This window comes from Misgurnus anguillicaudatus, chromosome 3 (assembly GCF_027580225.2).
Source record: "Misgurnus anguillicaudatus chromosome 3, ASM2758022v2, whole genome shotgun sequence".
Lineage (NCBI taxonomy): Eukaryota > Metazoa > Chordata > Actinopteri > Cypriniformes > Cobitidae > Misgurnus > Misgurnus anguillicaudatus.
In genome coordinates, this window is record NC_073339.2 from 1,023,783 (window position 1) to 1,050,146 (window position 26,364).

General features: G+C 38.8%; 2 protein-coding genes across 2 annotated transcripts; one reads left to right on the forward strand and one right to left on the reverse strand.

Annotated features, from left to right (window-relative positions):
• Positions 1 to 4: 4 nt before the first annotated feature.
• LOC129445199 (uncharacterized) lies at positions 5 to 24,520 on the forward strand. The gene is made up of 4 exons (XM_073866474.1): positions 5 to 460; positions 556 to 880; positions 3,811 to 5,006; positions 21,339 to 24,520. The coding sequence occupies exons 1-4, from the start codon at positions 308 to 310 to the stop codon at positions 21,981 to 21,983; spliced, it is 2,319 nt and encodes a 772-aa protein (XP_073722575.1). The 5' UTR covers positions 5 to 307; the 3' UTR covers positions 21,984 to 24,520.
• LOC129445372 (uncharacterized) lies at positions 6,808 to 14,665 on the reverse strand. Its single transcript, XM_055206583.2, has 2 exons — positions 13,618 to 14,665; positions 6,808 to 9,939 (listed from the first exon to the last, which is right to left on the reverse strand). Exons 1-2 carry the CDS (start codon positions 13,949 to 13,951, stop codon positions 9,230 to 9,232), a joined length of 1,044 nt encoding a protein of 347 aa, XP_055062558.2. The 5' UTR covers positions 13,952 to 14,665; the 3' UTR covers positions 6,808 to 9,229.
• Positions 24,521 to 26,364: the final 1,844 nt, after the last annotated feature.

A 26,364-nucleotide genomic window follows, 5' to 3' on the forward strand; every position in this document is an offset into this window, starting at 1 on the left:
ATGATATTATAAACTCACTATACAGTAATCGATTTCGTGTAACGCAATACTTCAATACAACCCATGAGGGCGCGCCACGTATCGCACAATTTAAAACCTTGAATCAGATAACGAAGCAGTCACGTGGGTGTGAGTGAAACGAAGCTTCGGACGTCATTGGTCACGTGATTTTGCCAGAACGAATCAAGCTTCGATACAAAGCTTCAATGAAAATCGGTTCATTTTTTGACACACGCCTCGGAGCTTCGGTGTCACTGGTAACATCACTAGTGTAAACAGAGTCTTGTCTCTGTGTATTTTAGTGTTGATGATGGATGTGATGTGCTGTAAATCAGTAGGAACTGATCTGTCCATGCTGGATATTGATGATTTCATCACAGAAATCTCTCAGCTGAAGAAAGAGGTGGCGTTACTGGAGACAAAGCTGAGATTAAGAGGAGATGAAGGACTGAAGAGAGAGGTTTGTACAGCTTAAACATCCTTTACCTGAATCAGACAACATCAAATCATTTCTAATCTTACTCTGTGTGTGTTTGTTGTGAATCTTCCACACAGGACTCCGAGCTCAGTCTGACTTTACTCTGTTATACTGAGTCAAAGCACACAGACGCTCAGGACACTACAGTGTGTGACAGTAATCAGGACTTACAGGATGATGAATCTACTGATCAAACCTCCACAGAGTCTCTGGATTCTGTCTGTAACGCTGGAGAACAGCAGCAGATCCTGCAGACCAAACTCAAAATGTGTTCAGTCAAACTCATCGACTTCAGGAACCTCATGATGAAGATCAAAACTGAACCTACAGAAATAAAAACTGAACCGACAGCAGATGAATATGAAGAAAAACCTAATGATGGTCATGATTTTTTTCTCTCAGGTGTGTCTCCTTGGTTATCGTTGTATGTTTATTCTTAAAGGTCCCGTTCTTCCTGTGTGTTTGAAGCTTTGATTGTGTTTATGGTGTGCAATATAACCGTGTGTTCATGCCTCACATGTAAAAAACGCATTATTACTGACGTATTCCTGTGGGCGGAGTTTAGTCTGCATACGTTCTCTTCATTCTCGTGAACTTTCGTTTTTTCATATTTTCCCGTTTCACATTTTAACAACGTAGCATGGCGATAAGGAATGATTGACGCTCATATTAGCCAATCTGCGGTCTTCAATAAATGCAAAAACTTAAAGGTGAAATGTGATTGGTTATGTATCGTTGGAGAGAACTCTATGTATGCTGCTGTGTTCTGTCCCAGGTTCAATCTAAATCAAGTCATAACACAACAAAATGTGAGTCGCACAAATGCTCCCAATTTAATATATTTTAAGGTCGCACAGATTAAATTTCGGTCTCATATGCGACCAAAATAGTTGCAATTAGAGCTGCAAATTTCGACTATTTTTTCAACCGATTATCGATTATTTTTTCGATTAATCGAATAGTCTAAAGATTTTTTTACAAATAATAAATGTAACATCTGCTATTAATGCCAACATTTTATTGAAGCATTTTCTCAATTAAACAAATACACAAACAGTGCCAGTGCCAAGGAAAATATAACAAATCACATAAAAACAAGTCCAACATTAATTCAGCCTAACATAAACAGTGCAAAAGGGGCATTATTTACCTTAAACAAATAAAATATATTAATATTAAAGAAGTAAAATAAAAATAAATCAAACTGAATAATAACTCCCTATTAATATAAAAACATGTCCCGCTCTTTATTGTTCCAGCCCTAGTGCTAATCATAAACTAATGAAGAGTCATCATTAACTACAAAATGACTCACATGAAATCATTGTTTATTAATACATTAACTAAAAAACATGTCATGTTGTACTTAATGATGACTCTTCATTAGTTTATGATTAGTACATGCATTTACTCAGCATTAGTTCAGACTGAAGTAAAAATAAGTTCATTGTGATTCATGAACCCTTATAATACAATGTAACCATTATATTATTACTGTTAATATTATATTACTATCAGTAGTAACGTTACTGCATTCTCATTTAGCATCAACTTTAACATTTAACTTTTCTTAAGTCTCGGGTAAATACAAATTTACTTAGTATGATCTTCTAATATTTAATAAACGTCGTATACGCTGCTGTTACTTTAAATAAACGCATGTCAGGAATACCTAATGAGACAAGCTTTTATAATATCTGCGCACATAGCAAAAAAATAAGCTATGGGAACTCCGCGCTGCCAGCTGGCTTTCAGTGCACGCGGGCACATGCCTATCTCAGTGTAACACAGTAACTTATTATTTCATAACTTCTTAATATAAAAAGTTAAACATTTCCCGCTCTTTATTTACTGTTTCAACATACTGCCCAGACGCGATGCAATGTCGTGTCTGTCAGGCGTCTCGCAGCTCGTATTAAACTAAGATGTAAACACAGCTGTATTAAGCACCATATATGCCTGCATTGATTCTATTGTTGTATAAAAACTTACTGTAAAAATTCAAATACTTACGCTGCCGTCGCGTCATTTTGAGGTCGGAGAGCTCCAGGTTGTTTTCTTTTAAGATGATCATGCACAGATGTTGCGCTGCTGTGGTATGCCATTTCAGTTTTACACAGTATGTGTTTTATTTGGTCTCTGCTTAAAGTATTCCCACGCTTTTGATCACGTTCTGGCTGTTTGGTATAACACTTGTATTATCCGGTCGGAGCTGAAGCCGCCTTCATTTGAAAACGTAAACAATGCGACGCATCGACGCATTTCCGGCAAATCGACGTAATCGACTACGTCGACGCGTCGTTCCAGCCCTAGTTGCAATTTCAAGCCCTGTGAATATTGTTACACTAATTTGTAAGGTTACACAAACTACACTATTAACACAATGTTTCATCAAAATATAATATCTGAATGAATCAGATAACCTAACCCTAACTAACTTAAAAAAAACTTTGCAACAACCCTTTCAGACTCTTTGCTTCCAGCAGCTGTTGCCATCTCCTGGAAAAATAGCAAAGGCGTTAATTTGGGTTTTTGCTCTTTGCTGATCCAGACAGGTTTTGCCATTGTTGTTTCCAAAGATGTCTTTCGTTTCTGGCTCCTGTGCAGGTTGTCAATTCAGCAGGAAAGTGTTTGCCTCTGTTTACAAAGCGGACATGGCAATTTACGCTATTACATTAACAATAACCGACAACAGACAATGGTAATGAGGGCTTATATAAGACAGGGAAACAATTGCTGCGTCCGAAACCACCTACTACATAGTACGCGAAAAGCAGTAGGCGAGGCGAGTAGTATGTCCGAATACATAGTATTCGAAAAACAGTATGCGAAAAGTACCCGGATGACCTACTACTTCCGGTTAGATTTTGCAGTGTGCATACGATGGACGCTTCACTATCCCATGATGCCCCGGACGAGGAGTTGTCCAACGAAGAAGAAGAGGCACGCGGCTGTTTTCGCGCTGAAATGACATGACGTGATGACGACGTATGTCACGTGATGTAGCAACATGGCGGATGTAGTACGTCCGAATCTCATTCATACTACCAGGATTCATACTATACAGTACCTACTGTTTTAATGCCAAGTAAGTAGGTACTTCATCTAATTCAGTATCTACTATACAGTATGCGGTTTCGGACGCAGCCAATCAAAACATGACACATCAGGGAATAGGGAAACTAGAGACAACATGACAAGACATGATGTCAAAATAAAAGACATGAGCATGAAAACAAGAACTTCAAAATAAAAGACATGAACAAGACAGGACAAAACCCTTACAAAGTAAATCATAAGACATTTCTAATGCTGTTGTGTTTTTCTCTCAGATGTGAAGAGTGATTCATGTTGTGAAGGAGAAATAACGTCCTCAACATCAAAAGAGCGATGGACAGCACAAACTCATTTTAGCATCACCGGTGGAGAGACATTGAGCTCACAGAGACATTTAAAGAGACATGAGAGAAAACACACAGAACAGAAACTCTGCACCAGATCTAAGATCAGCTTTACTACCTTACAAGAGAAGAAACTTCATTCAGAAGAGCACAAAGAGAAGAAGTTGTTTCACTGTCAGCAGTGTGGGAAGAATTTTGACTTACTATCTCATCTAAAACTTCACATGAGGACACACAGTCATGAAAAGTCTTTCAACTGTAGTGAGTGTGGCAAATATTTCCGCAGAAAACAAACTCTTGATATTCATCAGAGAATTCACACAGGAGAAAAAACATACGAGTGTCCTCACTGTGAGAAGAGATTCAGTTACAAATCTTATCTGAAGAGACACATGCTTTTACACACCAATGAGAGACCGTATCAGTGCAGTGAATGTGGAAAAACCTTTAGGTATTCATGTTCATTAAAATTACACCAGAATATTCACTCTGAAGAGAAACGCTATCAATGTTCACACTGTGATAAAAGTTTCGGTCAGAAATCTCAGCTGAAAGCTCATGAGAGATCTTACACTGGAAAGAAGCCTTACGTCTGTAGTGTTTGTGCCAAGAGTTTTAGTCAACGTTCCAATTTAGTGAAACATCAGAGAACTCATACAGGTGAAAAACCTTACAAATGCTCTCAGTGTGGGAAGGGGTTTGCTCATTCAGGTAACTTAAAAATCCATGAGAGAGTTCATACGGGTGAGAAACCTTATCACTGTAGTGTTTGTGGGAAGAGTTTTCATCAACGTGACAATTTGGTGTCCCACCAGAGAACTCATACAGGTGAAAAACCTTACAAATGCTCTCAGTGTGAGAAGACGTTTACTCAGTCAGGTAACTTAAAAGCCCATGAGAGAGTTCACACTGGAGAGAAACCTTACGTCTGCACTCACTGTGGGAAGAGCTTTGCTGGTCTAAGTACTTTTAAAGTTCACGAGAGACTTCACACTGGAGAGAAGCCTTACGTCTGCTCTCACTGTGGCAAGAGCTTCTCTGATCCATCTTGTTTCAGTGTTCATCAGAGAGTTCACATTGGAGAGAAACCTTACGTCTGCTCGATCTGTGGAGAGAGATTCACTAATGCTGGACCTTTTAAGAGTCATCAGAAGAAACATGCTGAAGAACAAACTGATCTGTAAAGTAGACATTGTCTCCCCTGATGAGTTTTCAGCCCCGTGAACAAAGACACAATATATATAATGGCAAGAAAAAGTATGTGGACGTTTTGGAATTTCATAGTTTTCTGAATAACTTTGTCATAAAATGTGATCTGTAAGGGTATTGACAAACATAACCAGTGGCCACCCCAAACAGAATGAGATTTTTAATTTTTATGAGATGAGATTTTTATATTTGAATAATAGTAGTAATATTTATTAATGAATACATATTACTACTATTATTCAACTATTATTTTAATGTACATTAAAAAGCACTATGTAAAAAAATAAACTAAATTTGTATAATGCGTTAAATAGAATACGCTCTTAACCCCTCCCCTCTAGCCACGCTTACGCACAGCCGCACTACCATCCATGTGACATGTACGCTCCTGTTTAGCAGTGCATACACGAAAGAAGTAGAAAGTTGGAGACGAAACTCACAAACTAGTAGTAAAACTGTACGTTTTTATAAAGGGTATTGTGTCAAGCTTAGATAATCACTGTTAATGCTGGTCTGTTTACTAAAAGAAGCTCATATATTACATATAGAGGGGGTGGGACAACCACATTGCTGATGATGATTGGCTTAATTTCCATCGTTAGCCAACCAGAGGCAGAGTTCACAAACAAGCACGCAAAGTCCGACTCCGAGCAGCCACTTTATCACTAGATTTAGCAACTTTCTATCACTTTAGCGACTTTACTTCAAAAAAGCGACTAGGACAAATCTAGCTATGTTTTTTCTGGTGTAGTTGGAGTCTTTTGTAGACTGACATGTAAAAACACGTGTCATTCTCTCTTCTCAAGAGCAGCGGGTGCTGCTGCTGTGCCCCATCTTCTTAAAGCACTGACAGGCACCCCGCTCCTCGTGCAGCAATCCCTCCGATTCGCACACACCAGCGACAAGGCGAAGTACAACAAGCTCAAAGGTAACAGTCGCATACCCGAAGTATAATAAGCACTACTTTTCCCTTCAGTTGGAATAGAATAACTTTTGCATAGATTACGATAGAGAAAAATGTTTTGTGACCACTCAGGGCCAGAGTTATACACTTTCAAATACAGACTTTAGAAAAAAAACTCAAAAGCGCCTATTTATTTTTGTGTTTAGAGTACTAACAACACATACAACCATGTTTAGCACTTTCAACAGGGTTTTATGTAATTTCGAAGGGTTTCCTGTAAACAAACCAAACTTTTGTATGTAAACCTCTGCATGTGGGTATGGGAAGCTTTTGAAATTGGGTAGGCCTCAAAATAGCATCAGAGTGTAAGAGGTTAATGGCTCTAATTTCAAGCTTGATATTGTAAATGAGGACAAATAAAGGCACCATCCAGTCCAATCCCGGAACCAATGCAGTGCTTCAGCTATGCCTTCCCTAAGAAAAAACATATATTAGAAAGAATAATGCATTTACCCTGTAAAACAGATGAGGGACTAAGAATAAGTTACCATCAGATAGGATATTTTGCAGACATATGGAAGAAGAATGAAGCGCATAAGAGCCCGAAGATAAAAACAAAGAGATAAAGGCATATTTATACATATCTCGAGAGCCTTCCACGTGGACTGTGATGTCACCAACAGGAAATTCAGACCTGCCAACCTGTTTATAAGCACTGTAAAACAATTTGTACGTGCCGTTTTGGGTGTGTCCTTGAAAATGTTGGACTTTAAATGTCCTGCATGTTCTTGAATGAGGAGATCAGACAACATAACTCATATCAAATTATTTAATAATCTCAAATGAAGTGTTACAGAGCTCTGGGTCACAGTTTTCCTGTCCATTATATAAAAGCAATGCGAGTCTGTCGACAGCTTACTGTAACAACTCGCAAAATCCTCTAATTCAAATATGTATGTGAGTTGAGTTAGGGTGGGTTTCCTCAGACGGAAAGTTTCACTTCTGCTTTTAAAAAGTCCCTTAGCAGAAATAGCTATAGTAGGCTGCAGTCCTGTCTACATCCTGTTCTTCACCGAGCTGGCTTTCTGAAACTCAACGAGTTAAACACACAGAGCACAGTTTCATGCAAAGATGACCTTTAAAGGTAAAACGTTATAAGCCCGATGCAATGGATTCATATATAAGCTTTGATCATGCACAACAAATAAGACCATCAATCATAAGCATAACTCATTTCAATACTATGTTATAAACTGCTAAATATTAATACTCATAACTGCTTTATAATGTTAGAAGCAATGCAATTATTAATATTGAAAGGATATACTGATGTGGGAAATGTTCTCATTTTCCTTCAGCTGATGAAATCCAAACACTGATCGCCATAATGGTGGTTTGTTGAAATTGAAACTCAATTGTGCTGTCAATTATATATTTCTTTCTCTCTCTCTCTCTCTCTCTCTAAATTCAGATTAAGGGGTTGTATTGTTATAAGATTTGATTTCGATATCACAAAAAATCCACATGCTTGCAGAGAATGGTTTACCAAAACTAAGTTACTGGGTTGTTCTTTTTTCATTGCAATCTTTCACTTTTGCCTCTCTAGATCCTGTGATGCTCCTGTGAAATCCAACAGTGCTGTAAAAATCCATATAGCCTTATGGGTTAAAAAAAAGTTCACACAAATCTACGGTATTAATCAGAACCACACTGAGACATCAACAATCAGCGTATGAAACTCAAGAATGGTGACAATCAACAACAACAGCTTTATGCTGCAATGCATGTTGGGTACAGGGTTGTATAAAACTCATTCATAACTCCCAGTATGCATTGTAACATGACAAAATTATGCATTTTTTACCATTTACTTGCCACCGTTGTTAAGATTTGTTTCACTTGAAGCACTTGTTGCCACAGGACGGATGCATTACAGCAGTCTTAATCAGACCAGTGTCTGCATAAAGCATTACATTTAACATGCTGCTTACTCATTATTTTATGTTTTAAAATAAAGTTGAAAGTATATCATATATACAATTTCAGACAACCTAATAAGTTTTTCCTCTACATCAAGTAATGAACAGCGGTCCTGATAAATCACTGTCGCAATTGTTAAAAGTAAAGAGTTAGTTAAGTGAAAGTCAAGGCACAAAAGGAACTAAAAGAAAGATTAATCACCATAATGGTGACTTCAACCCAAAACAAACTTTAGAGATCTAATGTGATAAAGTTTTTGTTAAATGTCCATTTGTCTTGCGATTACATCACGTCAGAATGAAGATTTGTCTACCTTATCACGTGTGTGGATGCTGGAATAGTTGAGCACTTGTTCTGACTCGGATGTTTGGAAGTTAAACTTATCATCCATGTTAAGAAAATAATTCCGCTTCAGTTTTACTTTTTAACACTCTGTAAGATGGGGTCATATATATATATATATACACACACACAGCAGTGTTCAAGAATTTTAAGGGCATAACATTTTGTCTCCTTTAATGCACGGTAAGCCGTTGATTCTCCTGCTTATTCTATGGTCAATTGTCAAAATATAGACTAGTATTGTTTTTTAACCATATATTTTTTATATTTTCAGTTGGCAGATCACATAAAATTATACAGTGAATAACATCTTTCAACATATAACAGATAGCAAACATTTTCACCCTCCCACCCCCCGCATTCACAAAAAAAAGGACAGAAAAAGGAACATATTCAGCAGTAGTTAAAGCAGTGCTTTAACATTATATTTATTGAAATGCATTAATATAATTATTATCAAACTTTTTAGGAGAAAGAGATTGTCCTGTGTCTATTTTTAAAGCGTAACTAAACCCCTGGTCAGAGCCTGACTCCACCCACTGGCAATATTTGAAAAATGCAAGAAAAGTGGGCAGATCCCAACGGAGATAGAGGGGACAAGCTAAGCTTATACCAAGTGTGTGGTGAGATCGTAACAAGGGCGTGGTGAGCTTGAACCTGCTTACATCACGAGTCATTTTTTGGACCCAACATCCAATAGGAAAATTCAACTGCAGTAGCCACCGTTCAACCTGAAGAGGGCAGCACTCAGACGTTTTTACACCATATATTGCAGTATTGAAACACTTTATATCCAAATGTCAAAAAACTTACTAAAATCAATGAACAGCACTAATAAAGCATCATTCTTACAGATCATTAACTTAAAAAAGTTGGTTTAGGGTTTAGTTACTCTTTAAGTATATAACAATTATTTCAGTGTCGTTTGTTAGTATGTTTCTTCTTGTGATTATAAAAACTTGCTAAATAACCAAATCTCTCTCCACAAATCGAGCAGATGTAAGGTTTCTCTCCAGTGTGAACTCTCTGATGAACTATCAGATTAGATTTATGACGGAAACGTTTATCACAGAGTGAACATTGATGGAGTTTCTCTTCAGAGTGAATATTCTGGTGTGATTTTAATGAACCTGAATCCCTAAAGGTTTTTCCACATTCACTGCACAGATACGGTCTCTCATTGGTGTGTATACGCATGTGTCTCTTCAGATGATGTTTGTGGCTGAACCTCATCTCACAGCGAGGACACTCAAATGGTTTTTCTCCTGTGTGAATTCTCTGATGTGCATCAAGATTTTGTTTGGTAATAAAATATTTGCCACATTCAGTGCAGTGAAAAGGCTTTTCACCGCTGTGTGTCCTCATGTGGACGTTTATATTAGATGTTGTTGTAAAAAAATCCTTCCCAAACTGCTTCTCTCTGTGTTCTTCTGAATGAAGTTTCTTCTCTTGTAAGGTAGTAAAGCTGATTTCGGATCTGGTGCAGGTGAAGAGTTTCTGTTCTGTGTGTTCTCTCTCTAAATGTATCTGTGAGCTCAATGTCTCTCCACCGGTGATGAAAGAATGAGTTTGTGCTGTCAGTCCCTCTTTTGATGTTGAGGACGAACATAATTCACTCTTCACATCTAAAAGAAACATAAAACATAAATCACTTTTATTTACACAAAGAATGATGAATTGAGATTCTGTATCTTTTTCTATATTCTATAATCTTTGATTAATCGTCAATAAGAATCAAATAAACGATAATGTGTATATCTTAGTAAATATCTTAGCACATGTCCTTGTTATGGGTAGAGAAAAGCCTTTGCCGTCTCTGTGGAAAATCCAAGACACATAGGAGATGCAGACAGGTCCCTCGCTTTATGGAGATAATAGCATAGACTTAAAAAATATGGACGTAGTGTCCGTGACATCTCCCATTGGTTTGTGAAGATCGTTTTTTATGCTTAAAGTAGGCGTTGCCTGCCGTAGCCATCTTGGCCGCGTGTCACCGCAAATTACTTGCGGAAAACCAAAAATGGGTAAAGAAGTTTAAGAACATTGGATCAGGAAGAACGTCACCTTTAATATTATTTAGCTTATTAAAAGTGTAATAATAATAAATGTCTGTTATTTGTACACACAGAATTTGTTTACTACTAACAGACATTTAGGGTGGGTTGCACCAACAAGGAGTAAATTAAGCAGAGTTTAGAGCTAATCTAGGGTTTGTTGATCTCAGTTTAATTTTAATTCGAGTTGTGTTGCACCACTTAAATTTAAACACAGATTAACAAATCTTAGATTAAAACTTTTGAACTGTATTAAACCCTTCATCTGCAATTTATTTTGTCCGCCATGTTGAATTTTCCGGTGTAATTAAACAGCAACAATGTTGACGTTGTCATTCAAAAAGGAAATAAACAGTTTATGCAAAGGTAATGTAACTTTTGTATTATAAATCACCTACATTCACCGGTAGGCTAAAGTAAAGGTCTGATTCAAATAAAAACATTTGACAATCTTTTAAAACAATTGTATTGATTAACAGATCAGGACATATTGTGACAGGAAATATCGCAAAGTTCAGATATTGTGATATAATGAACAAGATGTGTCGACGCATTTGTCATGAAGCACCACCATATGTCCGTTCATTCACTGTCTTTCGTCTGACAGGAGCGTGCGTGACAGAGGAGAAGCACATACGAGCATCGCTGTCACCGGTGCTGTTAATAATCTTTTTGAGCCGCCAAACACACTTTGTTGAGACGTTATAATAAACGCATCTTTGAGTAGCTCCACCACGCTCGAAGTATGTTTCTAATCATTTAGCCAGACATTTAATTGTAAAAATAAATACATATTTAAACCTCCTCATATGCAAGTTTAAAGTTAATCCCTCACTGAGATTTAAAACAGAGTTTAAAGTAATGGAGCAACAGGATTAAGGATAATCTAGGTTTACTATAAAATTTTAACTTGGATCAAAATGGCAGTTTAAATGAAAACCTGATTATTTTTAAACAGGTTTAAAGTTTGGTGCAACAGAATTATTAAATAAGCTTTGATTTAAACCAGATTTAGGCCTAATCCTTGTTGGTGCAACCCATGTTGTGGCAAAAAGTCTTGAATCTTCATAAGAAAAAATACTCAGGTGACAAAGGTTCCAGGTGCCAAACAAAAAATTACTTTATTCGCTCGAGCCAACAAAGTGAGACAATCAATACCCCTCATAGAGGCGCTCAAAGATCATCTGCCCTCCCAACATCTGACTCCATTTTTATACAGTAAGATCAAACACTTCTTATCTGAGATGATGTACATTCTTCTGATTGGTCTCGGTCTGCCACAATTAATTTTATTTGTTTGATGTAGCAGAAGTGCAGCTGCATCCTTCCTCATATCTAAAATAATATATTCTGCTTATTGGTTTTCATGACCTTGGCCTAGCTTGCACAGATACCTTATTGTTAATGTAGCGAAGTACAGCTGGAAGAATTCTCTAATCTAAAATGACGTCCTCTTGTTTATCGGTTGTTTCGACCTTGCTTCTCAAGATAGTCGTGGCGAGAACAATCGGGGTATAGTCACAGGATCGCACCTGGGCTCTTTTAATTAGGAAACGAAAGTTTAACTGGGTGTCTTATAGCCTAGAAACAACAGGCCTTATGCCTAATATAATATTAATACAGCATATGATCAGTAATTTACCCCACAAAAACTACTATACCCACCCTTAGTATTGACTCTGGGGACCCTGTACCGGGTCCAGAATTATCTTATTTTGACTTAATATAAAATATTCCTTTAATTTTTAATGGTCTGTCATGGACCCAGTACCACATATGAGATACTGTTTGAAAGCTTAGACTCTCTACTTTCTGCAGATATGCATCGCTTTGGGATATGTTTTACTGTAAGAAAGTTATTTACACTTAATTTACACTATCACCCCCCCACACAATTTTTTATATGATTTAATATTCACATATTTCATATTTTTCAAGTATGACAAACATGGGAAAGTCTTATATCAAATGAAAGCTTAAGGCTACAGCATTATTTTCATTCTATTCTCATCACATATCCAACAATCATCGAATGAATAATGAGGTAAAAATCGTCTTTTGTAAACATATGGGAAACTTGAGTGTGAACTGCATCAGATAGCACAGATAGCCACAAATGCTACACCATCTTTTCTCTTAGGTCCTACTCTAATAAATGAGTCAATTTACAGCATTTTCTTAGATTGTGTGCATGAATAATCCCTTGCTATTTATTATATGTGCAAAACAAAAAAATAATAGTTATATGAAAATCGTATTTTCGCACACTTAAAATAAGAATATCTTTTGAATGCGACAGGCTAAAGAGATCATTCTTTTTTGGGTGTTTACTGTCTGCTGCTAGTAACAAACAGAACTGCAGTCTGCTAGAGCACCCAGAACCAGAGTTATACACTATCAAAGGCAGTATTTACAACATAAGAAAAGAAAATTTGGTGTTTTATCATATGAAAAACAACATGAATAACACTATTTGTCACAAACAGCAGCTTTTCATGTAACTTGAAAGGGTTTTCTGCAAAAATGATATAAAGATATTGCATTTATTCGAAAAAGTGCCATCTGCTGTTTTGGATTGCACACATTTGTGAGAAAACCGTGTTCACATTTGTGAGAAAATCATGTTCACATTTGTGAGAAAATCATGTTCACATTTGTGAGAAAATCATGGTCTTGCAAAGCATTTTCTGTTTGTTTGCGAGTCGAGTTTCCCTTTGCAAAGCGGATTGAGTTTGTTTGCAACATGCTGGATTTGTTTGTACAATTATGGCACAAAATTTGCTACATAATAATATAATTTAAATGGATGAGTTACAAAAGATTTACCCCCGTCACAGTTGTCATGAAGGGCAAAATTAGCTTTATAGACTAAAAACACTTTTTGTACCAGCCTGTAAACATATTTATTTCTGCTAAAGATTTTTACATGGAGGTCTATGGGAAATGACTCCCTTTTGGAGCCTTAAGCAGGCAGGCAGTCGAAAATTTGCAGTTTAAGTCACTTCTTCATCAGAGAGATTGGAAGGTTGCCTCTCGGATAATAGCCAGAAAAAAACACTGTCAAAGAGGACAGAAGCCGTCTCGCGCTGTGTCAAGTGGCTCAAACATAGACCCCGAGAGCCCTTCCAGCAAAATATACAATTTAAGTGAAATTGTGGTTAAAACAAGCAAAAATATCTGCCAATAGGGTGAGAATTTTTTTTCAGGAATTAGAGGTTTAAGTGTTTGAGAATAATTGAGGAGACATACCTGAGAGAATAAAATCATGACCATCATTATGAGTGTCTTCATATTCATCTGCTGTGGGTTCAGTTTTTATTTCTGTAGGTTCAGTTTTTATTTCTGTAGGTTCAGTTTTTATTTCTGTATGATCAATTTGTATTTCTGTAGGTTCAGTTTTGATCTTCATCATCATGAAGTCGACGGGTTTGACTGAACACATGTTGAGTTTGGTCTGCAGGATCTGCTGCTGTTCTCCAGCGTTACAGACAGAATCCAGAGACTCTGTGGAGGTTTGATCAGTAGATTCATCATCCTGTAAGTCCTGATCAGTTCCTGATTTACAGCACATCACATCCATCATCTTCAACACTAAAATACACAGAGACAAGACTCTGTTTACACTCAATAAAACATTTAAGAGAGAAAAACACTGAGGATACACATAAACACATCACACGCGAGCTCTTTCTTTCTTTCTTTAGTGGGTTTATCGGCGGACTAAAGGGCTGCAGAGCGCCTCCTGCTGTACTGGAGAGAGAAGACACGTGCTCCGTTTGTCATTTGTATCTTAAATAAATCGTATTTTAAGAACATAAATATATAATTGAAACTCATAAGAGTTGTATTAAGTGCTTATCTGAGAAAATTCAACTGTCAAGTTTCTCAGGATAAGTATTTGAATGGGTTATTATATGATTGCTTTCTTTGTTTGTGCTTATTTTTTATACCCCATAGTGACATATATTTTGTTTCATAACTGCCCTGCTAAAAACATGACAGAAGTTATAGGGTTTAATGGTTTTAATTGTATTTTTATTGGTTGTAATGGGTCTCTATTGGTATGTGTTGGGTTTTATGGGTGGAGAGGTCTCTTATCTTGGGTTTTAAGGGATTCATTTTAAGGGAGCGTTTTTGGATTTGTATTATTAGGGGATATCTGCCTAATTCTCTGAACTCTCAAAATATTTCTACAGAATTCAGCATGCAGGGATTCAACTGAATGTTTGTCCCATTTGGAGAAATCTGACCCCAAACCTCACAACCATATAGAGCTATGGATATACACACGACTATCGCAGTCTGAGTGTCTTCTTTCTCCAGTACAGCAGGAGGCGCTCTGCAGCTCTTTAGTCAGCATATAAACCCACTAAAGAAAGAAAGAAAGAGCTCGTGTGTGATGTGTTTGTGTATCCTCAGTGTTTTTCTCTCTTGAGTGTTTTAAACAGAGTCTTGTCTCTGTGTATTTTAGTGTTGATGATGGATGTGATGTGCTGTAAATCAGGAACTGATCAGGACTTACAGGATGATGAATCTACTGATCAAACCTCCACAGAGTCTCTGGATTCTGTCTGTAACGCTGGAGAACAGCAGCAGATCCTGCAGACCAAACTCAACATGTGTTCAGTCAAACTCATCGACTGCAAGAACCTCATGATGAAGATAAAAGCTGAACCCAAAGAAATAAAAACTGAACCTACAGAAATAAAAACTGAACCAACAGAAATAAAAACTGAATCTACAGCAGATGGATATGAAGATAAACACCGTGATGGTCATGATTTTATTCTCTCAGGTATGTCTCCTCAATTATTTTTGTATTCTTCCTCTTACAAGTGCATCTGTTTCACTTCTAAAAATGTATTGCTATTTGGCATAATACATTGTGTTTGCGTGGTTTATGGTTAAACACAGATTATTTTCCACATACCGTAAATTTTTGTAGCTCCTGATATCCCTGTCTTCCTGAAACGCACTGATTTTGTACAAAACTCATGGATTTGAAAAGCTCTGTGTCCCTGATTGGCCAGCTAATCTGTACGTTGTGATTGGTCTGAACACCTCTGACATCAGCCGTAAATGTGACGCTCCTTACCATGTTTGAAAGATTTGCTCAAAATGCAATGCTAACAGGACTGAACTTACAGGCTGTGAGTCTGAAGCGGGATAATTTATGATAATGTCGCTCTTGTCCACATCACCAATCCCCAGAAGTAAACTGTTGCATACAATCCATGTGAAAAAGAGATTAACGTTGGAGACAATAACTCGCATCATCATTTACTTTGGGGTTTGTACCTTTTGCTTATCGTTAACATGAAATAATACACACTTACACACCAAAGGAAATCTTGAATTGGACCATAGGTTCTCTTTTAAGGTACCCTGGTTATAAACACATTTATGGTTTAATGTGGTTAAATGGTGGAAACCAAATGGAGATGAGAAGAGAAACCACAGCATATCACGTTGATAAAGATGACAATCATAAGGAAGATGATTTTATTTCTTCAGGTATGTTTCATGCTTTACAGTTTTCTTACATTATATTGGATTTCACAGAATTGCTTATAAAATGGTCACATTTCATTCAAGCCTCTGATGTGGAACTTCTGTGGTTGCTTGAACGGAAGATTATAGGCTCATTATAGTTGTGCGTACATCCTACGGCATAGAATATGCTAGGGCTGAGAAAAAAATCTATTTGATTTTAAAATCGAGTTGGTTGGTCAAATCGATTCATATTGTCAAAAAATCGATTTTTCCCCTCCCCCTCTGCAGTATAGGGCTGTACATACATTTTGCATTCCAAAAAAATGCTCTTCGACTTAAGTCGTATGGAGTTGATTTGGATTTGCGTGAATTTCATGTCGATGTAAATTAATTAAATATAATAAGTATATATTTTTTAAATATGTGTACAGTTTGCAATTATTTTGTTATAAATGGGGGCGGGGAAAAAATCTAATCGAATCGTAAATCCAGTTTTTTTATAAAAAAAAATCACAGATTATTTTAGGGGGACAAATCGCCCAGCCCTAGAATATGCCTCGTTTTTTCTACTTCTGCATCGTTGCTCGCATCGACTTGGAAACACACATGCAGACGGCTGGTAGGCAGTAACCACAAAAGCAGCACAGAAGGATCCTGGGCAGTTAACCCACAAATGAAGCAGCAGCAGATTGTAATGTATGTTTTGAGAAGACTAGCAGTGATGGAAGCAAAAAGACAGCAACTTTTGTTGCAGTTTGAGATAAATCACTCCCCAACTTGGTTGCAAGGCTGTTGCTTTGCGGCATCTAGGGCGCTGCTAGGGTACCTGTGGTGGTTGCCATGCTGTTGCTAGGTGGTTGCAATTGTGTTGCTATGCGGTTGTTAGGGTACTCAAGTGGTTGCAAGTCTGTCGCTATGGTGTTTGCTAGGATACCTGGTGTGGTTGCTAAGCTGTTGCTATGCAGTTGCTAGGGTACCCAGGGTGATTGCAAGGCTGTTCCTACACAGTTGCTAGGGTGTTGCTATGCTGTCTCTAGGGTACCCAGGGTTGTTGCTAAGCTGTTGTTAGGTGGTTGCTATGAAACCACCTAACAACACATTTTGGGAATTTAGCTTATTCACCGTATCCCCCAGAGTTAGATAAGTCCATACATACCTCTCTCATCTCCGTGCGTGGTGTAACTCTGTCTGACGCAGCCCCCGCTAGCTTAGCACAAAGACTGGAAATGCATGGCTCCAGCTAGCATACTGCTCCCAATAAGTGACAAAATAACGTGAACATTTTCCTATTTATGTGTTGTGATTTGTATGGAAACACCGTGGACAAATAACAAGGTCATATGAGACGCAGCCATCTTTTAACTGTATACATACCAGAAACTATATTCTCAGAAGGCGAAGCACTGCTACTTGGGCGAAGTGATTTGCACAACTTTGACCGAACTCTCTGCTCCTCACCAGGGGCCTCTCGGGTGCTGCGAGCAAATCACTCCGCCCAGTAGCAGTGCTTCGCCTTCTGAGAATATAGTTCCTGTTGTGGCAAAAAGTCTTAGCTTGAATCTTCATAAGAAAAAATACTCAGGAGACAATGGTTCCAGGTGCCAAACAAAAATTACTTTATTCGCTCGAGCCAACAAAGTGAGACAATCAATACCCCTCATAGAGGCGCTCAAAGATCATCTGTCCTCCCAACATCTGACTCCATTTTTATACAGTAAGATCAAACACTTCTTATCTGAGATGACGTACATTCTTCTCATTGGTCTCGGTCTACCACAATAAATTTTATTTGTTTGATGTAGCAGAAGTGCAGCTGCATCCTTCCTCATATCTAAAATAATATATTCTGCTTATTGGTTCTCATGGCCTTGGCCTAGCTTGCACAGATACCTTATTATTAATGTAGCTAAGTACAGCTGGACGAATTCTCTAATCTAAAATGACGTACTCTTGTTTATCAGTTGTTTCGACCTTGCTTCTCAAGATAGTCGTGGTGAGAACAATTTGGGTATAGTCGCAGGATCGCACCTGCGCTCTTTTAATTAGGAAACGAAAGTTAACTGAGAAAACGAGAGTTTAACTGGGTGTCTTATAGCCTTGTGTAGAAACAACAGGCCTTAGGCCTAATATAATATTAATACAGCATATAATCAGTAATTTACCCAACAAAAACTACTATATACCCAGTATGTATGCTGTTAAAGGATGGCTGTGTCTCATATGAGCTTGTTGTTTGTGCACAGTGTGACTATGCAAATCACAGCACATAAATAGGAAAATGTTTGCATTGTTTTGTCATTTATTGGGAGCGGTATACTGGCTGGAGCCGTTCGCTTCCGGTCTTTGTGCTAAGCTAGGCTAGTGGAGCTGCGTTAGATAGAGTTGCAGCGCGCACGGAGATGAGGGAGGTATGTATGGACTTGTCTGACTCTGGGGGATACGGTGAATAAGCTAAATTCCCAAAATGTGGGCGTGTTCCTTTAACATTGAAGTCGTTTTAACAGTTAACCACAAAAAGGAACTAAAGTGAGCAGCTTTCTGTACGCACAGATGCACATGCGGTTGAATGTGTCTGGTCCAGCTCCAGTCAGACGTGATCATCTGTATGCCCTTTAAAGATCAGAAGTTTTTGTGTAAACTTTAGAGAGAGTTGTGCTACTGTGTCTTATACTGTAGTTCATTAAAATACATTTGGTGAATAAAGCAATGATAAACATTATAATTTTTACTTTATGTGGAGCAACTGTTTAGCCTATGCTGTGCCATTTGGAATTCGCCCATGTCGAATGTGTGCGTGCATTTAAGTGCACTCAGAAATGCATATACAGAGAGACGCGTTTTAAAAAACAATATAAAACCTTTCTGTTTTAGTCAGGACACATACAAATAAAATTATCTCCACAGTATTCTTTTTTTAATAAGAACACTTGTTTATGACCTAAGTGTATGTATAGATTAGGCAGAAACTAGGTCCGTGCTTATCTTAAAGAGACAGTAACACAATTACAAGGTCCCAGACTGCCCCCAAATGGTGGCATTTTGCCCCTAAAATTTGAGAGTGTGCCACTGAATTTTACATCCAGTCGCACATGTGCAACCAGTAAATTTGACCTTATTTTCCAAAAGTGCACAATAAAATGTGACACTGAATTTGAAACAGCACATTGTATTTTCTGCATCTATCATCAAGTATATATTAGTAATACAGTGGAAATTAGAAGAAATTTGAATATTTGGTTAGCATGTTGATTTACGGTGTGGGCCCCTAAATTTTTTGGGTGCGCCCCTAAAATTTTCAGTTGGGGGCCACTGTGCTCCTAGTGAAAAAAGTTAGTCTGGAGCCCTGAATTAACCTACTTAAAGGTGACCAAGAATGTAAAACTGTATTTACCTCATCATAGCTGATTTATTAGAGCTCTGTATATGGTTATGACATATCGTGAGCCTCAAACATTCTTATGTAAATCTCGTGCATTCAAAAGTCCACCGAAAAAACAGGCCAATCTTAACATAACACCGACATTGACGTAACTGTCGAGATGTACGCCCCCAACATTGCTACATACCCTCCCATGTTCTAGGTCAGCGGACGTAAACAGCAGAATCATTGCAAGTCTGCAGGTATTGAGAAGAAACAAGCAAGGACGTAAATGGCAGAACATGGATATAAATGTTATGTTCAGGCACAACCGGGTACCGGAGCAATTCAGTTTAAAGCTGTTTGTTTACTCTGGCCATTTCACCGCGGACAATTTTTTCAACCTGGTACAATATCAAGCAGGCTTCGCTCAGGGTTTGATACTGAAAAAGGGGGCAATATGGCCATTACAAACTCTACAACAAATCGTAAGTAGTGATTTTATTAGTGTTGACTTCGGTTTAAATTTGAAGTTTCTTAGTGAGCAAACAACATTAACGATAATTTACTGTGTTGTCGAGATCAAACGCAAGGTGCGTCTGTGATAAAGTTAACCTTAGCTGTTGTTAACTACCAAACTAAATAGCATAGATTAGCATAGCCTGTGGTTTCATAGAATTCTACTATATATAACGTTAACTGAAGTGCATGTGTTTTGTCACTCACCTTAAGCGCGAATTCATTTTAAACTTTACATTAAGAAGTTTTCCCTGAACTTTGTGAACACAACTTGCTAACAGCAGTTTGCCTTCATTCAGAATCAGCTCAAATAACGCGACAGCAGCATATAAAATCCTTTTCTGTCTTCATCACGGCACAGAATAATGAAATGCATCCATAAGGCCAGTGACACCCTGGATGCGTGGCGTGTGCGTCTCAGCTGCGTGGCGTGTCCGTTTTTAATTCGGCTTCCATGTTAACAGGTTAGAGCTTGCAGACTGCCTGCGTGAGACAAACGCGTGCTTGCCAGAAATAGAACCGACGCCTATTTTTCACGCGAGACGCAAGCGTGTTGGAAGCGTTTCCAGGCAAAATATATGTCACCTATAGCAACAGCAGCGCATCAGCGCTACGTCAGGCATGCTTCTGGTATGTACAGACACAGAAAACGCAAAGCAGCCGCCACGCAACTGACACGCAAACAGAAATGCCACGCATCCAGTGTGTCACCGGCCTTAGGCTTTGTGTGAATAAGAAGAAAATAAAAACTGCATGTAAACAGGAGGGAAGAGGTTAGCTCCAGTCATGTAAACATCTTGCGATTAAGTCCTGATGGTGACGTGACCCTTGTTGGGAAACAGCGCAGCTCATTATTATTATTCTTGACCCTTGACCGCAATAACTGAATGGAGAAAAAAACATACAGAATCTCAGTTTAACAAATTGTTTCTGTGTTTGCAGTTGGTGGAAATGTAAATCATAAGAGATTTTGAATGTTATTGTGTTCCTTTCAGATGAGAAGAGTGATTCAACTTGCGATGGAGAAATAACATCCTTAACATCACAAGAGGGATGGACAGCACAAACTCATTTCAGCATCACCAGTGTAGAGATATTGAGCTCACAGAGACATTTAAAGAGACATGAGAGAAAACACACAGAAGAGATACTCTGCACCAGATCTGAGATCAGCTTTACTACCTTACAAGAGAAGAAACTTCATTCAGAAGAGCACAGAGAGATGTTGTTACGCTGTCAGCAGTGTGGGAAGAATTTTGTCTTCTTATCTCAGCTGAAACTTCACATGAGGACACACAGTGATGTAAAGTCTTTCCACTGCACTGAATGTGACAAATATTTCCGCAGAAAACAAAATCTTGATTCTCATCAGAGAATTCACACAGGAGAAAAACCATACGAGTGTCCTCACTGTGAGAAGAGATTCAACCACAAACCTCATCTGAAGAGACATGTGTTTTTACACACCAATGAGAGACCGTATCAGTGCAGTGAATGTGGAAAAACCTTTAGAGATTCATGGTCATTAAAATCACACCAGAATATTCACTCTGAGGAGAAACGCTATCAATGTTCACATTGTGATAAACGTTTCTGTAAGAAAGCTCAGCTGATAGACCATCAGAGATTGTACACTGGAGAGAAACCTTACGTCTGTAGTGTTTGTGCCAAGAGTTTTAGTCAACAATCTAATTTAGTGAGACACCAGAAAACTCATACAGGTGAAAAACCTTACAAATGCTCTCAGTGTGAGAAGAGGTTTAATCGATCAGCTCACTTAAAAGACCATCAGAGAGTTCACACTGAAGAGAAACCTCATCACTGTAATGTCTGTGGGAAGAGTTTTAATCAACATAGCAATTTAGTGTCACACCAGAGAATTCATACAGGTGAAAAGCCTTACAAATGCACTCAGTGTGAGAAGACGTTTGCTCAGTCAGGTCACTTAAGAATCCATGAGAGAGTTCATACTGGAGAGAAACCTTACGTCTGCTCTCAGTGTGGAAAGAGCTTCTTTAATAAAACTTCTTTCAACTATCATCAGAGAACTCACACTGGAGAAAAACCTTACAAATGCTCTCAGTGTGAGAAGATGTTTACTCAGTCAAGTAACTTAAAAATTCATGAGAGAATTCATACTGGAGAGAAACCTTACCTCTGCTCGATCTGTGGAGAGAGATTCACTAATGTAGGACCTTTTAAGACTCATCAGAAGAAACATGCTGAAGAACAAACTGATCTGTGAAGTAGACTTTATCTCAGTTTTCACCCCTGATCAGTTTGGAGCCCTGTGAACAAATACACAATATATACAGTGAGGAGGATTGGTGTTTGAGCGCCCTGCTGTTTTGCGGGTTCTCCCACTTGGAGGGCGTGGAGGGGTCTGGGGTTGTCCTTGTAGGTGCATGTCCACTGTGAGGGAGACATAATTAGGGCTGTGCAGGGAATCGCCTGCGATTCTCATGCGTGTTTCATCAGTGGGGCCGGTTCCTTGATTGGTGTTGGGTTGCCGTCGGCTGCTTTCGGATGGAGCAGAATTTGTTATACAGACCCGTGGTTCACAGAGAAGCGAGGCAAAATCGCATAGATTATCGGAGTCGATTTTCCTTGTTTATGAACTCGATAATGAACTTCTCTGTGAACTGCGGCTCTGTGTAGTGGATGCTGCTCCATCTGGGAGCAGCTGATGGCGATTTGGTGCTAGTCAAGAAGCCGGCTTTGCATGGGGCACGCATGGGAATCGCAGGCGATTTTTTTTTTGCACAGCCCTAGACATAATCTAAAAAAAAATACAGAAATCACTATGTTTTTTGACTATTTATTTGTATGATACAGCTGCAAATAATTATTTAAACACCTGTTTATCAGCTAGAATTCTGACCTTCAGAGACCTGTTACTCTGCCTTTAAAATGTCCGCCTCCACTCCATTTATTTTTCTAAATTGGATGCACCTGTTTGAGGTTGTTAGCTGCATAAAGACACCTGTCCACCCCATACAATCAGTAAGAATCCAACTACTAACATGGCCAAGACCAAAGAGCTGTGCAAAGACACTAGAAACAAAATTGTACACCTCCACAAGGCTTTAGGGCTACGGGGAAATTGCCAAGCAGCTTGGTGAAAAAGGTCCACTGTTGGAGCAATCATTAGAAAAGAGAAGAAGCTAAACATGACTGTCAATCTCCCTTGGACTGGGGCTCCATGCAAGATCTCACCTCGTGGGGTCTCAGTGATCCTAAGAAAGGTGAGAAATCAGCCCAGAACTACACGGGAGGAGCCGGGCAATGACCTAAAAAGAGCTGGGACCACCATTTCCAAGGTTACTGTTGGTAATACACTAACCCCGGATTTCCACCGACTGCGGATCGGCTCCGCTGCGTTACGGCTCCGCACTCCGCCGTACGCCAATACCCACCGGATCCGTATTTGTTACAGAGCGGCTGCGTGCTGAAGTGACGAGAACCGGTGAGTTCTCGCAAATTCACATGAAGATCGCGCGATATCTAGTTCTGTCTCTGCCCATTATGACGTTGAATTATGACGTTATTACAAACCAGCCCAGATTACAACACGAGATCTCACGAATTCAGGTATGATCACGCGATAAAGTCATGGCTCCGCCCTGCGGAGCTGTCCGGCATCCGTCAAAAATAGAAGCTCTGCGTATTTGTGCCGGAGGGCTGCGGATGGCCGGCGCTGTGACGGATTCGGAACGCAGTCAGTGGAAATACATACATTGACTTGAATGGAAACCGATTGACTCCGCCGCCGTTCCGCAGCAGATCCGCAGCCTTTCCGCAGTCGGTGGAAATTAAGGGTAAGACGTCATGGTTTGAAATCATGCATGGCACAGAATGTTCCCCTGCATAAACCAGCACATGTCCAGCCTTTCTTAAGTTGGCCAATGACCATTTGGATGATCCAGAGGAGTCATGGGAGAAAGTCATGTGGTCAGATGGGACCAAAATATAACTTTTTGGTCATAATTACATTAAACGTGTTTGGAGGAAGAAGAATGATGAGTACCATCCCAAGAATACCATCCCTACCGTGAAGCATGGGGGTGGTAGCATCATGCTTTGGGGCTGCTTTTCTGCACATGGGACAGGGCGACTGAAGTGTATTAAGGAGAGTATGACCGGGGCCATGTATTGCGAGAGTTTGGGGAACAGCCTCCTTCCCTCAGTTAGAACATTGAAGATGGGTCGAGGCTGGGTCTTCCAACATGACAATGACTCAAAGCACACAGCCAGGATAACCAAGGAGTGGCTCTGTAAGAAGTATTTCAAGGTTCTGGTGTTTCCTAGACAGTCTCCAGACCTAAACCCAATAGAGAATCTTTGGAGGGAGCTCAAACTCTGTGTTTCTCAGCAACAGGCCAGAAACCTGACTGATCTAGAGAAGATCTGTGTATAGGAGTGGGCCAAAATCCATCCTGCAGTGTGTGCAAACCTGCTGAAAAACTACAGGAAACCTTTGACCTCCGTAATTGCAAACAAAGACTACTGTACCAAATATTAACATTGACTTTCTCAGGTGTTCAGATACTTATTTGCAGCTGTATTATACAAATAAACAGTTAAAAAAATCATATATTGTGATTTCTGGACATGCACCTACGAGGACGGTTTCGGACACCTCCGTGCTTTCTGGGTGGGAGAGCTTGCAGAGTGGCAGGGTGTTCAGGTGCTTATTTTCCTCACTGTAAATAGTGGCAAGAAAAAATATGTGAATGTTTTGGAATTTTATAGTTCTCTGAATAAATGTGTAATAAAATGTGATCTGGTCTTCATCTAAGTCAAGGGTTATGACAAACATAATGTGTCTAAAAATAATTACACACAAAAATGTTGATCTTTCATGTCTTTATTGAGAACAACCAAAAAACCTCATAGTGCTTATGGAAAAAGTATGTAAACCCTTGAGTTAATGATCTAAAAAAGTCTTGTTAAGATAATACATTTAGAGGTGTGGACTACAGCTACTTTGACTGATAAAAAGCCCCGAAACCTTTGGAGTTTGCTCTACACAAGACCAACACGCTTATGTGAGCCATGCCTCACCAAAACAGCTTTCAGAGGAGCTACGATTAAGAATTGTTGCTTTACATAAAGCTGGAAAGGGTTACAAAGTTTTTAGAAATTCACCAGTCTACAAATGTAGAGGATTTGGGACTGTTGCGACTCTACCAAGGTGTGGATGCCCAGTCAAAATGACACCAAGAGCATAATGAAGACTCATCAGTGAGGTAAAGAAACAACCCCCATTGACAGCCAAAGATTTCAAGGCATCACTTGCTAAGATTTCGGTTTATGAGTGTACAATACATAAAACACTGAACAAGCAGTTAATCCACAGCAGGACACCACGAAGGAAGCAACTGCTTACTAAAAAAACATTGCTGCATGCCTGAAGTTTGTAAAAGAGCACATTGACACTCCACAGTAGTATTAGCAAAATTATTTGTGGACTGATGAAACTAAGATTAAATTACAAGATGTGGCAAGTTTGATGGAAATTATAAGGAAAAATGGCTGCTTTGACAAACGTTCACTTATTTTCTGTGTATTTTCCTTAATTCTTTTATAATGTCTTATTTTAACAAGTATGTTATCCAAACCCTTTAAACATTTCACAAGACTTTTTTAAGATGTCAAAAAAATCTTTGGTGCATTTCTGACGTTTTAGCTTAAAATACCATATAATTTATCATCGCATTTATTATAGCCACACTGTAGGTGTGAGTAAAAATGTGCTGTCGGGCACTGCGACGTCACATTGTGACCATCGAATTAGGAACCGCTTCGCTGCCCATTTAACGAGAGGCAGGTGTGATACCAAATCATTTTTTTCACTTTGATAGCTGGCAGATCAACTGCTATTGAGAAGCTCTTTCCTGCTGGGAAGTGCACTGCTTGCCTAAATTTAGGCAAATTATAGTTGGTAGGACGAACAGCACTGCAGCTGAGGCTCGCGGTTTTCCACCTCTTTGCTTTTTCAATTTTGAACTCGAGTTTGAGCGTGTGTGTTGCCTCTCCCCTGTGTGCCTCAGCATGCAACTCAGCATAAATAGAAAGAGTGATTTCCCTAAAAGAGCAGCACGGATTTAATTTGTTTCTTTTTAAAGACTGCCATTCTCTTGTGTCACGGCGAGTGCGTCTTTTTAATGATGACATTGCGTCCGTGTTCTAGTTCCGGATGTGGAGCTAATGAGAGAGTGCAGGCTCCTGATGCAATTTCCGGACGCATCAGCCATCTCCCCTTAACTGTCTTCTTCCCTCATGAGCCGGCAGTCTCTTGTTAGCTCCAAAGTCACTTGCTTTATTTTCGGGCACAACTTTTGTACTTGATATACAAAAAAATCATCTTTAGTACTTCTCAAGATGCCTTTAAGAGCATCTAAGTGTACTTCAATGTTCTATTTTGAGACACCATAAATATGAACTAAAATGTGCTAAAATGTATTTAGGTACACCTTGCAGTAAACTTGAACCCGTCTTTGAATGAAAGTTGAGTTCAAGTTTAATACAAGTGTTAACTAAATACATTTTTTAATACAGAGATAGTATGTTAAAAGTGCATTCAGTTCATATTCATGGTGTCTCAAAATAGCATAGTGAAATAG

Bases quoted from the DNA above. Each gene is read 5' to 3' on its own strand.
- LOC129445199 (XM_073866474.1), top strand. From the start codon at position 308: ATGATGGATGTGATGTGCTGTAAATCAGTAGGAACTGATCTGTCCATG. The intron at 461-555 runs GTTTGTACAGCT...TCTTCCACACAG, and splicing joins ATGAAGGACTGAAGAGAGAG to GACTCCGAGCTCAGTCTGAC. The intron at 881-3,810 runs GTGTGTCTCCTT...TTTTTCTCTCAG, and splicing joins TCATGATTTTTTTCTCTCAG to ATGTGAAGAGTGATTCATGT.
- LOC129445372 (XM_055206583.2), bottom strand. From the start codon at position 13,951: ATGATGGATGTGATGTGCTGTAAATCAGGAACTGATCAGGACTTACAG. The intron at 9,940-13,617 runs GTATGTCTCCTC...TGTTTCTTTTAG, and splicing joins TCATGATTTTATTCTCTCAG to ATGTGAAGAGTGAATTATGT.